We start from the raw sequence: 14,256 nt of genomic DNA on the forward strand, positions 1-14,256 counted from the left end.
TAACACCATTTTCCAATCTGCAGGAACCATAGTATACGACTCCGATATCACTTCCAGCAAACTAATAGCAAAGGAGGATTGTAAACCATTTTCCTTAACGGATTTTCTTAACTCTTTGATAACTTCATATGTCAGCGTCTCATAGTGAGGAGGCTGCTGGGGTTTATAGATAACAGGCATAGCTTGAAACATTTCCATATCACCATCTTGCAAAGCCCTTTTTCTACACTCTTCCATGAACTCCCGTCTTGCCTTATCATGAGAATTATTAGGAGGCACATCCAGAGAAGGAGCATAACGAGGTGGACACGTAACGGAGGCACGACTAGCAGTCTGTCGTTTAGTTCTTTGTAAAATCTGATCTGCGGTTGGCGCAGAAGCTACCATAGCTTTAACCGGAGTTAAGGACGGGTATAAATCAAGCTCTTGATCAGAGTCAATAGGATCTGGATCAAAGAGATCCTCAGGTACCTGTGAGTCCAAGTCGTCAGCTGCTCCTCCCGTAGCAGCGAACGGCAGTTGGGGCTGCTGAGCTGAACCACAGACAGGCTCAGCGTCAGGGTCTGAACTAGCAGGAGCTGTGTCCTCTAATAAATCAGCCGGTGGAGGCAGAAATCTGAGTTAGCAAACACTTTATCAGTAGGGAGGAATGTTCTTAATGCCGTATATATGACACGCCATGTTATGATATTATTGGGATTAACATCATGATGAACAATTAGTTGCGCTTGCAAGCATTCTCCCACTTTCTGCCAGTCAGACCCGTTGGAGGGGTACCAGGGACAACTATCCTGAATCCATATTAAAAGCTGTACATGTTTAAAAGGCTGTAACTTTAATCCTTGTTCCGTAACGATTTTCATTAAAAGTGCTTTATGTATTTGCTGCGCTTTCGTCGCAGACTGCCCCATTATAATAATACCTTCCCTGGCCCCTCACTGTGCTAAACTTGAATTGTGCAGTGATGACTATATAGGAGCTCCTTGGTGATCAACGTCTTCCCTCCGGCTCATGGGGGTACGCCACCGATCCTTGATCACCATCCTGCTGAATCTTTAACCCGATTCGGGCGCCATTTGTAGCGTATGAAGAAATCACGGACTCGTAGGTCATGCAGTAAGTGAATCCAAAAATCCAATTCAACCATCTTTATTGCTACACAGAGAGACTTATATACAGTAAGACAGAAACCTACTCCCCCTATAATGCCCAATCATGGACTTACAAAAATATTTTTTTACTTTCTACTTCGCTTATCACAATAAAAATTATTCTACTATCAAGACAGGTTTCGTTTCCCAGACTGTGCTGTGTTTTTTACAGGATGTGGTTCAGGATGCAAAACTTGTATTTCTCACTTGTCCCCAGCTCGCAAGGTCACTACTGGCATACACTGCTACTCCAGATGCAAGCAAAAATTAACGATGTGAGTGAACTTTAACTGAGAAAACAACCCGATGCTGCAGGCTGTTGCTCTAGAAAAGAGAAAGAGAAGCAATGAGCGAAGAGACGGGACAGCTTCTCACCCCATGGCAGCTCCTGCAGCAGTGGGCAGAGCTTGGGCAGAGCCCAAACTCATTCTGTTTGGGGAGTGGGAACAGAGCCCCAAACCTGTGAATGGCTCCCTCCAGCCTGGCAATGTCTCATGGCTGGTGGCCCGGTACGTTGGGCATGGGAGAGGGGCTATCCCTGCTCTGGGCTTCCCAAATTGACCACCCTCCCAGGCACCGCCCCTCAGGGGTGGACAGGACGCAAGGGATGCAGGGATGGTAACGTGGTACTTTGGTCATGGAAGAGGGCCTATCCTTGCTCTGGTCTTCCCAAACTGACCACCCTCCCAGGCTCCTCCCCTCAGAATTTGACCGGATGCAAATGATGCCAGGATGGTGTCCAGGTAGTTTGGGCATGGGAGAGGGGCTATCCCTGCTCTGGGCTTCCCAAATTGACCACCCCCCAGGCATCTCCCCTCAGGGGTGGACAGGACTCAAGAGATGCAGGGAAGGTAGCCTGGTACATTGGGCATGGGAGAAGGGCTATCCCTGCTCTGGGCTTCCCAAACTGACCACCCTCCCAGGCTCCTCCCCTCAGAATTTGACCGGATGCAAATGATGCCAGGATGGTGTCCAGGTAGTTTGGGCATGGGAGAGGGGCTATCCCTGCTCTGGGCTTCCCAAATTGACCCCCCTCCCAGGCACCTCCCCTCAGGGGTTGACCGGACGCAAGGAATACAGAGATGGTGGGGACAGGCAAAAGGGAAAGGGGCTGAGCCCAGAGCACTCAGGAGAAGACACCGAGCCAGGAGGAGCTCACGGAGACTCACTCGGTGCTGCAGCTTTTTGCGCTAGAAAGGAGAAAGAGAAGCAATGAGTGATGAGAGGGGACAGCTTCTCACCCCATGGCAGCTCCTGCAGCTGTGGTCCGAGCTTGGGCAGAGCCCCAAACTCAGTCTGTTTGGGGAGTGGGACAGAGCCCCAAACCTGTGAATGGCTCCCTCCAGCCTGGCAATGGCTCATGGCTGGTGGCCAGGTGCTTTGGGCATGGGAGAGGGACTATCCCTGCTCTGGGCTTCCCAAACTGACCACCCTCCCAGGCTCCTCCCCTCAGAATTTGAGCAGATGCAAATGATGCCGGGATGGTGTCCAGGTAGTTTGGGCATGGGAGAGGGGCTATCCCTGCTCTGGGCTTCCCAAATAGACCACCCTACCAGGCACCACCCCTCAGGGGTGGATCAGTTGCAAGGGATGCAGGGATGGTGGGGACAGGGAAAAGGGAAAGGGGCTGAGCCCAGAGCTCTCAGGAGAAGACACCGAGCCAGGAGGAGCTCACGGAGACTTACCCGGTGCTGCAGCTTTTTGCTCTAGAAAAGAGAAACAGAAGGAATGAGTGATGAGAGGGGACAGCTTCTCACCCCATGGCAGCTCCTGCAGCTGTGGGCAGAGATTGGGAAGAGCCCAAACTCATTCTGTTTGGGGAGTGGGAACAGAGCCCCAAACCTGTGAATGGCTCCCTCCAGCCTGGCAATGTCTCATGGCTGTTGGCCCGGTACGTTGGGCATGGGAGAGGGGCTATCCCTGCTCTGGGCTTCCCAAATTGACCACCCTCCCAGGCACCGCCCCTCAGGGGTGGACAGGACGCAAGGGATGCAGGGATGGTAACGTGGTACTTTGGTCATGGAAGAGGGCCTATCCTTGCTCTGGTCTTCCCAAACTGACCACCCTCCCAGGCTCCTCCCCTCAGAATTTGACCGGATGCAAATGATGCCAGGATGGTGTCCAGGTAGTTTGGGCATGGGAGAGGGGCTATCCCTGTTCTGGGCTTCCCAAATTGACCACCCTTCCAGGCTCCTCCCCTCAGGTGTGGACAGGATGCAAGGGATGCAGGGATGGTGGCCAGGTCCTTTGGGCATTGGGAGAGGGGCTATCCCTGCTCTGGGCTTCCCAAATTGACCACCGTCCCAGGCACCTCCCCTCAGGGGTTGACTGGACGCAAATGAAGCCGGGATGGTGTCCACGAACTTTGGGCATGGGAGAGGGGCTATTCCTGCTCTAGGCTTCCCAGATAGACCACCCTTCCAGGCACCACCCCTCCTGGCGTTGACCGGACGCAACGGGATACAGAGATGGTGGGGACAGGCAAAAGGGAATTGAGCTGAGTCCAGAGCACTCAGAAGACACCGAGCCAGGAGGAGCTCACGGAGACTTACCCGGTGCTTCAGCTTTTTGCGCTAGAAAGGAGAAAGAGAAGCAATGAGAAGAATTCTGTGTGGGGAGTTGGAACAGAGCCCCAAACCTGTGAATGGCTCCCTCCAGCCTGGCAATGTCTCATGGCTGTTGGCCAGGTCCTTTGGACATAGGAGAGGGGCTATCCCTGCTCTGGGCTTCCCAAATTGACCACCCTCCCAGGCTCCTCCCCTCAGAGTTTGACCGGACCCAAATGATGCCGGAATGGTGGCCAGGTACTTTGGGCATGGGAGAGGGGCTATTCCTGCTCTGCGCTTCTCAAATAGACCACCGTCCCAGGCACTGCCTCGCAGGGGTTGACCAGACGCAAAGGAATGCAGGGATGGTGAGGACAAGCAAAAGGGAAAGGGGCTGAGCCCGGAGCACTCAGGAGAAGACACCGAGCCAGGAGGAGCCCACGGAGACTCACCCGGTGCTTCAGCTTTTTGCGCTAGAAAGGAGAAAGAGAAGCAATGAGTGATGAGAGGGGACAGCTTCTCACCCCATGGCAGCTCCTGCAGCAGTGGGCAGAGCTTGGGCAGAGCCCAAACTCATTCTGTTTGGGGAGTGGGAACAGAGCCCCAAACCTGTGAATGGCTCCCTCCAGCCTGGCAATGTCTCATGGTTGGTGGCCAGGTGCTTTGGGCATGGGAGAGGGTCTATCCCTGCTCCGGGCTTCCCAAATTGACCACCCTCCCTGGCACCTCCCCTCAGGGGTTGACAGGACGCAAGTGATGCAGGGATGGTAGCCTGGTACTTTGGGCATGGGAGAGGGTCTATCCCTGCACTCGGGTTCCCAAATTGACCCCCCTCCCAGGCACCTCCCAATTCAGTGGACAGGACGCAAGGGAGGCAGGGATGGTGGGGACAGGCAAAAGGGAAAGGGGCTGAGCCCAGAGCACTCAGGAGAAGACACAAAGCCAGGAGGAGCTCACGGAGACTCACCCAATTTTGCTTGTCGTTTCACTGCAAAGAAAAAACAGCAGCAATGAATGATGAGAGGGGACAGCTTCTCACCCCATGGCTGCTCCTGCAGCAGTGGGCAGAGCTTGGGCAGAGCCCAAATTCCTCTCTTTAGATCATCTTCTCATCACACACCTGCAACCACAGGAGTGGGCAGATCCCAAAATCCTCTTTGTTCAGAGTGGGAAAACACCCCCAAACCCTGAGCATGGCTCCCTCCAGCCTGGTTAAGTCCCATAAACTGTCCCCAGAGACTCTGGTGAGGGGCAAGGATCAAGCCCTGCTCTGCTGTCCCCGAGCTGTCCATGCCCCCAGGCACATCCCCTTGGGATTTGTTCAGACCCAGGGGATGCAGGGATGGAGAGAACGGGCAAGGGGGGGAAGCATCAAGCACAGAGCACCAGAGAGAAGACACTGAGATACGTGGAGCTCATAGAGACTCACCCAATTCTGCTTCTCGATTCCCTGGAAAAGAGAACAACAGCAATGAGTGATCAGAGATTACACCTTCGCATCACACACTCCCTGGGTCCCAGGGATGGCTCCCTCCAGCCTGGTCATGTCCTACAGCTTGTCCCAAGGGACTCTGGGCATGGGAGAGGGTCCATCCCTTCTCTGGTGTCCCCAAGTTGCCCACCCGCTCAGGCACGGACCCTCAGGGTTTCCCCAGGCCCCAGGGGATGCAGGGACAAAGGGGACAGGCAAGGGGGAAAGGGACCGAGCCCCTGTTACAGAACCCCCGTAGAGAGCCAGAAGGAGCTCACGGACACTCACCCAGTGCTGCATCTCTTTCCTCTGGAAAGGAAAAACAGAAGCAATGAGTGATCAGAGAGAACATCTTCATATCGCACGCCTGCAACCACAGGAGTGGGCAGATCCCAGACTCCTCCTTTTTGGGATGTGGGAAAGCACCCCCAAACCCTGTGAATGGCTCCCTCCAGCCTGCTCACGTCCCATGGCTGGTGGCCAGCAGGTCTGGACGTAGGAGAGGGTCCATCCCTGCTCTGGAGTCCCCAGGCTGCCCACATCTCCAGGCACATCCCCCACGAGGTTTCTGTAGACCCAGGGGATGCAGGGAGGGGACAGGCAAGAGGGGAAGGGACCAAGCCCAGAGCACGCAGGAGAAGACACAGAGCCAGGAAGAGACCAGGAGGACTCACTCAGTGCTGCATCTCGTTCCTCTGGAAAGGAAAAACAGGAGCAATGAGTGATGAGAGGGGACAGCTTCTCACCCCATGGCCGCTCCTGTTGGAGTGGGCAGAGCTCGGGCAGATCCCAACTTCCTTCTGTCCGGGGATTGGGAACTGACCCCCAAAGCCTGTGAATGGCTCTCTCCAGCCTGGTCACATCCCATGGCTGGTGGCCAGCAGGCCTGGGCATGGGAGAGGGTCCAGCCCTGCTTTAATGTCCCCAAGCTTCCCACCCACCAAGGGTGGGCCCCAGGCACATCTTCTCGGGGTTTTCCTGCACCCAGGGGATGCAGGCATGCAGAGGACAAGGTGGAGAAGCGTCAAGCACAGAGCACCAGGGAGAAGACACCGAGCCAGGAGGAGCTCATGGAGACTCACCCAATTTTCCCTCTCGATCCCCTGCAAAGGAAAAACAGCAGCAATGAGTGATCAGAGAGAACATCTTCTCATCACCCACCTGCAACCACAGGAGTGGGCAGATCCCAAACTCCTCCTTTTTTCCAGCGTGGGAAAACACTCTAAAAGCCTGTAAAATGGCTCCCTCCAGCCTGGTCAAGTCCCACAACTGGTCCCCAAGGATTCTGGTCAGGGGAGAGGGTCCACCCCTACTCTGGTGTCCCCGAAGTTGCCCACCGCCCCCCGTTATCTCCCTTTGTGGTTTCGCTGGACCAAGGGGATGGAGGGATGGAGGGGATGGGCAAGAGGGCAAGGGGCCGAACCCAGAGCACTCAGGAGAAGACACCAAGCCAAGAGGAGCTCACGGAGACTCACTCAGTGCTGCATCTCGTTGGTCTAGAGAGGAAAAACAAAAGCAATGAGTGATGAGTGGGGACAGCTTCTCAGCCCATGGCAGCTCCTGTTGGAGTGGGTAGAGCCTGGGCAGATCCCAACTTCCTTCTGTCTGGGGACTGGGAACAGACTCCCAAAGCCTGTGAATGGCTCCCTTTAACCGGTCACGTCCCATGTCTGGTGGCCATCAGGTCTGGGTAGGGGAGAGGGTCCATTCCTGATCTCGTGTCCCAAGCTGCCCACCCACCCAGGAACATCCCCTTGGGGTTTACCCACACGTAGGGGATGCAGGGATGGAGAGGACGGGCAAGGTGGGGAAGGGTTGAGCACAGAGCACCCGGGAGAGGACACCAAGCCAGGAGGAGATCATTGAGACTCACCCAATTCTGCTTCTCGATTCCCTGCAAAGGAAAAACAGAAGCAATGAGTGATCAGAGAGATCATCTTCTCATCACACACCTGCAACCACAGGAGTGGGCAGATCCCAAACTCCTCTTTGTTCAGAGTGGGAAAACACCCCCAAACGCTGAGCATGGCTCCCTCCAGCCTGCTCACGTCCCATGGCTGGTGGCCAGCAGGTCTGGACATGGGAGAGGGTCCATTCCTGCTGTGGTGTCCCCAAGCTGCCCACCCACCACAGGCTCATGCCCTCAGGGTCTATCCAGACCCAGGGGATGCAGGGATGGAGAAAATAGGCAAGGAGATAGAGGGTCAAGCACAGGGGGCCCAGGAGAGGACATCAAGCCACGAGGAGTTCATGGAGACTCACGCAAAAGATCAGCTTGTTCCCCTGGAAAGCAAAAGGAATATTTGGTCAGAGAAAACAGCTTCTCATCCCAAAAGTGCTCAAGATCAAGTAAAGTTCTCCTTTTTTGGGGAGTGGGAAAACACTCCCTGGGACCCAGGGATGGCTCCCTCCAGCCTGGTCATGCTCTATGGTTTGGTCCCCAGGGACTCTGCGCAAGGGAGAGGGCCCAGCCTTGCCCTGGTGGCCCTGAACTGCCCACCGCGCTAGCACATCCCCGAAGGGGTTTCCCCAGGCCCCAGGGGACTCAGGGATGGAGGGGACGGGCAAGAGGGGAAGCGTCCAAGCACAGAGCACCCAGAAGAGGACAGGAGACAGGAAGAGCTCACGGAGACTCACCCAGTGCTGCACCTCGTTTCCCTGAAAAGGAAAAAACAAAATCAATGAGTGATGAGAGGGCACAGCTTCTCACCCCTTGGCCGAGTCCAAACTCCTTCTGTTTGGGGAATGGGAAAAGTCCCCTTTTCCCAAATGGTGCTCTCTGCCCTCCTATCCCCACCCCAGCCCAGACAGGCTCTTGGAAATTACTCCTGACTTAAGCAGAAATTTAAGGCTCAGCCTGATTTAAGCTCACTCAATGCTGCTCCCCATTTCTTCTCAGGAGCCAGAACTCCTCCAGTGCCCAGTTCCCAGCACCAGTGCTCTCCAGTCCCCTTCTGGGCTCCATCAACCCACATCAGTGACCAGAGAAACATCAAGAGCCACCCAAAGCCACATCCCTCCCTGGGGGCTCCACCAGCTTTGCTGCTGTCAGGGACCAGAAGGACTCACCCAGCGCTCTGGACAGCACCACTGGAAAGCAAAGGCAGAAGAAGAGAAGGTCAGGAGAGCAGCTGCTTCATCACTTGGACCATCTCCCCAGGGTCTCTTGGACCTTCCCACCAGCCAGATGCTCTGGCCATGCTCCTTCTCCTCCCACCCACACCCTGTGTCCTTGTCCCCAGCCTTCCTTTGAATAAAGACCTTCCTTAATAAAGGCAAAACATTGTGGTGATGCAAACTCACCTTTCCTTCGGAAGAGGTAAGCACTGAGGGCAGCGGACACCACTGAAAGCAGGAGGAAGACACCCAGAGCTGCCATCCAGGGACGGGCATTGTGGAAAAAGGGAGCTGAGAAACAAAAAAAAATCAGGAAAAGGACTCATTTTACAGTCCCCTTTGTGAGGAGAAGAAAAGAAAACCAAAACAACCCCAAAGTTCCAGCTTCTAAAGCTTTGTTGTGGGAGCCCTGGACTCAAGGGGACATCCTCCGCCCCATCCCATCAACATTCCAAACCTCCCCTGAAGCACACCAGGATCACATTATCTCCTGCACTAAAACACACCTGCAGGTGCAGCCCCTTCCCCTTCCATCACCCCCCGCATATTTCTCCAGTCCCCCAAGGTCAAACCCCTGCAAGCACCTGAGATGTGCAGGGACGACGCCTCCTCCTGCTCCAGACGACTGTTCCTCACCACGCACGACACGTTCCCATCTCCCTTCCCGCTCACAACGATGACATCTTGGATCTCAAAGAGGCCCCTCTCATCTGGGGAATGTCTCAGGGAGACTGAGGGGAGATGCTGCCCCTCGCCATCCCTCCACAGCACCTCTGGTGATGGGTACCAGCCGGCCGATCGACACACCACCCGGATGCCTCCATCCTCGTAAGCCTCCAGAGAGAGGAGAGGGACAGAGCCCATGGCTGGGGGAAGAGCCCGGGGTTGCCCACAGTTAGGGATGGACCCAGCTCAAAGGTCAAGACCCAACCCCGTTCCAGACACATCCCAGGGTGCCCAGGGGGCTGTGGAATCAGCCACGTGCTCCTCACACCTCCCAACCCACCCCAAAATCTGCAGGAACTGGAGAGCTCTGATGCCAAATGGCCCCAGATCTCCCATAAAGCAGCCTGGCAGAGCAGCACCGAGCGGCCAAGCTTTGGCGCCTCAAGGCAGCATCTCTGCACCAACACAGCATCACCAGGACACCACAGAGACCCAAAGCCACCATGTCCATGCCACTCTACCCCCAAAAACACCTCCAGCACCATGGGCGTGCTCCCTTCTGGGCAGGCACATAGCAAGAGACCCCCCTCACACCCAACCTGTCTCAACGGCTGTTGGCCTTCGGCACCAAATAAATGGATGTGAGGATGGGACAGAGCTCTGGAAGGAACACACCAACCCAGGGACACTGGGAGCATAATGCAGGAAACAACACAGTGGACACAAACCTGCCACCTTCAGCTCCACCACAGCTTCTCCATAAGAAGCACCATCTTGCACAGTGCAGACGTACTGGCCATTGTCAGAGGGTCTCAACCCAGAGATTCGCAAGTCCAGGATCCCACGGGAGAGACCATCTCTGGCCAACTCTGTCCTTCCATCGTATTCCTCCATCTGCTCACCATACTGGTCCTCTCCGTTTCGGTAGAGGTGCACCGTTTCAGAGACCAGGTACCGGATCCACCTGATCTCCAAGCTCCAAGTGTCCACGCCTGGGGACAAGTGACACGGCAGCACGACGATCCTGCCCCACGATGGCAAGGAGAGGTTGGCCTGGTCCTGTCACTCTGAATTCCGCTGGGTGATGGAGACACAGAGAAATGGAGATTTTGCCCACTTTAATTTACAGGCGTCACATGGCAAGGGGCCAGCTTGGCATGAGCGGTGTCCTCTCCATCCCGTGGGTGTTGCTTTGCCCTCCCCATGGCCCAAAGACCCTGGAGAAACTGGAGAAGGAGCAGGAGGACTCGAAGAAGAAGAAAGAGGTTTCCTGAGGGGTGGGAACTGCTCCAGAAAATCATGACTCCCACCCTAAAAATGGCCCCCTCCCCGCCCCAGCCAGCCCTGGCAGAAGGGACAAAGGCTTTGGTTGAGCACTGCAGGGTGGGACTGAACATGTCCCAGGACAATGGATCTTTGCCATCAAAAGCCCTAGGGAATGTGAAAGCAATGTGTGGCTGAGCTCCTCCTGCCCCACAGCACCTCCCCTGCCCCACATCTGCCACCCAGAGCACACTCAGCCCCCCCAGCCCTGCAGGATCCCTACCTGATCCCAGCCGGAGGAGGTGGAGAGTCAGGAAAGGACTGAGGAGGCCCCATGGGCTCGTGGGGAACCCCATCTGCGTCCGGAGCTGGAGAAGAGGGTGGGAAGGGAGGCAGAGGGAGGGCAAGGGGGGGTTAAAGTCACCATGGAGGAGATGAGGAAGAAGGGCTGCACCTGCCCCCAACGGGGCTCCAGAAATCCCACCAAACCACCTGTCGGAAGGAACCCTTGGTCAAGGGAGGGATGGGATTCATGAGCGGCTCCTGGTGCAGCCCCGGCTCTGCCCCACTGCCCTCCCCAGGATTCACTCAAAATCCCTTACAAGATTTTAAGTGAAATTATATATTCTAAATCCCCTTTGGAGAGGAAATTCACTCACCCAAGGTGTGGGAGCTGCACCCAACATTTCCAACCTTTGCCTGGTTCCAGGGTCCAGAATTTATGGCTCCACCTCCCAGGTAGTGAGCTCAGGTTTTTATTGCTATTTCAGGACATTTGTCTATTCAGGAGAAAAACTCAGCAGCCCATCGGTCCCAGGAATCGAAAAAAAAGGGAGAAAAAGAATGAACATGAAGGATCTTAGGGGGTTTTTTGGTGGGGATCATGTAGAATGGAGAGCTCGGTTGTGATTTTTGGACATGGTGGAGGAGCCCAGAAGTGTCCTTCACCCTATGACAGCCAGGAGCTTGTGGGGAGCCAGGGATCTTCAAGTGTGGGGACACCCCAGCTGTGCCCTGTCACCTTGGGGACCTCCCATCCCTGGGGAGGACATGTCCCCTGCTGTCCCCATGGTCCCACCTTATGCATGGGGAGCCCATGCCCAAAATAAGGAGTGCAGGATGGTGCAGGGTGGGAATGTTTCCATAGCTCCCATAGGAGTAGGTACTGGGGGGGGTTCATACCCAGCTCCAGGGGGGTCCCTGGGGTCATACCCAGATGTGGGGAGGGGGACCAGGGTGAGCCCCTGTCCCAGTTTGAGGTAAAACAGAAACAACTTTGCATTTAGTAATTCCACTTCTCAGCTCAGCCTGACTGACCCCCAAACTGACCTGAGGGTGCTCCATCCCATCCATGTTCACTATGCAGAATGGGGGGACCCCAAACTGACCCGAGGGTGCTCCATCCCATCCATGTTCACTATAAAAGCTGAGGGATCAAAGAGTCAGCTCTTTCTCCAATGGCCAACATCCAAGGAGGACCCTGTCTGGTCATCTACCTTTGATCTGATCCATGTCTTCCTGACCCCAGAGCTGGAATCCAGTTCCCACCCATCACTGATTCCAGTCTGAGACTTTCCCAGTGCTTGCCAGTGACATCGTCCTGGGAGCTTCATATGGTTTTGTATAGATTGCACTTATTTCATAATTTTCCTTTTTGTCTTATTTTTAATGTTCAATGAAAGTAGTCTAGTTCCTGCTGGACTCGTAAATCTCTTTCTCTCTTCTCCTCCTCTCCTGGGAGCGAGAGGTGGGGGGACAACATCTGTCACCATCATGGGCCAGTTCAGCCTAAACTGAAATTTTTGCCAGTGACATCGTCCTGGGAGCTTCATATGGTTTTGTATAGATTGCACTTATTTCATAATTTTCCTTTTTGTCTTATTTTTAATGTTCAATGAAAGTAGTCTAGTTCCTGCTGGACTCGTAAATCTCTTTCTCTCTTCTCCTCCTCTCCTGGGAGTGAGAGGTGGGGGGACAACATCTGTCACCATCATGGGCCAGTTCAGCCTAAACTGAAATTTACTCTAAATCCTTTACAAGACTTTACGTGAAATTTAATATTCTAATTTCCCCACAAAAGAAAAAAAAAGTCACAGACTGGATGGTACACACCAGATCCACCTCTGAGATACTTTGGGTGGTCATGCAGGGGCCAGGTCCACCTCCATGCTCCCAGCCCATCCCAAGAGGATGTCCTCTCCAGGGGAGGGACATTTCAACAAGTGGAGATGCCTTTCTAGACAAGACCAAACCCATCTCCTCTGTGTAGGAGCTGAAGGTTAAGAAACCCTTAAAAAAAACAACTGAAAGCACCATTTCACACATTTGGTCACCTGAGTTGTCCCAAAAGTTGCTTTTTCAGAGAAGAAGGGGCCATTTCTCCTCTGCTGGTCCAAGCAAGAGATGTTGGGATGAGCCCTACCAAGCCAAGAGCTCTTCAGGAACAAAATAACTTCTCTTTCTCTCCTTTTCCAGCTCTACTTTTGTGTCAATGACTGAGAGCAACAGCAAAGGGCACATTTAGGGACAAGAATATTCTGGAAACCCTCTAAAAGCTTGTATCTTTGAAGGCCACTACCCCCTTTTTCTTCTCTGAAGGTAGAGCACCCCCATTTCTTGTCCAATGCCACAAACTGGGCCATGATTTGAGCTGGTTTCCTCCACCCAACCCACACAAGATTTCTCTCAGCATCTCAATTTTCATTTTCCTCCCACCCTCGAGGCAGACAAAGGATTTTTGGAGGCTGAGGGATGGAGGATGACCATCCCATTGTTCTCTTGGCAACAGCGCAGGCTTTTCACCCGCAGCCCATGCCCTGTTTTTGGTGCCCCTTTGACTCAATCAGCTACAGAAGAAAATGCTACTATTTTTTGAAGGTTGAAGGAAACTGGACATCTGGCCAGGCCAACTGCTCAGCTCTTGGGGCTTCCTTGGCCATGCTTGACAGTATGCAGGACGTGCTTAATGTGGGGTTGAAATAAAATCCACAAATATATTTTCCAACTTTTAGGTTGGCTCTTGGCTCTTCCAAGATTTTCCTTGGAGATCTGGGATGAGACGATGGGGAAAATTGTTCTCTTGAGGGAAGGTGATCATGGATCTCTTAAAATTTCTTACCAAAGCAAGAACTATCACAAACCCCGCCTTGTTTCTATGAAATAATCAAGTTCTGCCTTAAAGATGACACTTTTTGGTAGAGGATTGAAAGGTTCAAGCACCAAAAGAGCCCAAATAAGTGGCATGTCACTTATCAGTAGGAAGGAGGTTTCTGGAGATGCCAGAGATGCCCCAAAGCCCTGTGATCTGCTGTAAAACCTTTCTCTGATCTCTTGTTCAGAGCTTCGTGAGGAGATATCAAGGCACCTTGGAGCATTGGATCGGCCTTTCACAGGGAGATGAGGAGCAACCATGGAAATGGGTGAACAACTTGCGTTTCTCTCAGCCGTGAGTCTGAGTTTTTCATCAGAATGTGTTTCCTCAGCCCCAAAAATGTGCATTTCTGAGGCAGATCCGGTGGTAGCAATGGGACAATGACGTTTGGGAAAGGCAACATCCAGAGTCTTCATTTTTCCAGTTGAGTTGAGAGGTGGAAGCAGTGTTTTTAGTGGGGGAAAATGCTGTTTGTTAGATTTTTTTAAAATATGTTTATTTTCTTGCAAAGCTTTGCGTTTCTTAGGGCCAACCCTGCTAAAATAGAAATAATTCTACATCAATATAGGCATATGGATGCCCAAAAATGAAGCCAAACGTGTGATTTTTTTTTCTCCTTTCCCTGCTAAGGTGGGTTCTCTCGTTTCTCCATCCAGGTTCTGGATTTGCAGCGGTGGCCTCTGTGTCTACTTCACTGACGGTGGGCTCAGCTCCTCCCACAGGAGCTGGGTTTGTAATAAGGCCGAGTCACTGAATTATGGGAAAAACGGGACAAGACGGGCTCAAAACCTTTGTGTTGGCTCCTAACAGGCTGCGGGAAGAGCTCCTCTGACCCAAATACCTGGTTTTATCCCCCAAAACCAAAGAAAAGCTCACACCCCCCCCCCCCCC

General features: G+C 53.6%; 1 protein-coding gene across 1 annotated transcript; it reads right to left on the reverse strand.

Moving 5' to 3' along the window:
• Nucleotides 1–340: 340 nt before the first annotated feature.
• LOC106892202 (butyrophilin subfamily 3 member A2-like) lies at nt 341–10,957 on the reverse strand. Its single transcript, XM_014949219.1, is given in 22 exon segments — nt 341–389; nt 472–533; nt 2,321–2,341; nt 2,837–2,857; nt 3,704–3,724; nt 4,150–4,170; nt 4,675–4,685; nt 5,127–5,147; nt 5,457–5,477; nt 5,843–5,863; nt 6,251–6,271; nt 6,644–6,664; nt 7,042–7,062; nt 7,431–7,451; nt 7,806–7,826; nt 8,238–8,258; nt 8,472–8,576; nt 8,870–9,151; nt 9,680–9,971; nt 9,973–10,028; nt 10,498–10,582; nt 10,874–10,957. Coding segments are annotated over 22 exon segments (1,242 nt in total). The 5' UTR covers nt 10,901–10,957.
• Nucleotides 10,958–14,256: the final 3,299 nt, after the last annotated feature.

The sequence above is a fragment of the Calidris pugnax genome, unplaced genomic scaffold (assembly GCF_001431845.1).
Source record: "Calidris pugnax isolate Ruff unplaced genomic scaffold, ASM143184v1 scaffold66, whole genome shotgun sequence".
Lineage (NCBI taxonomy): Eukaryota > Metazoa > Chordata > Aves > Charadriiformes > Scolopacidae > Calidris > Calidris pugnax.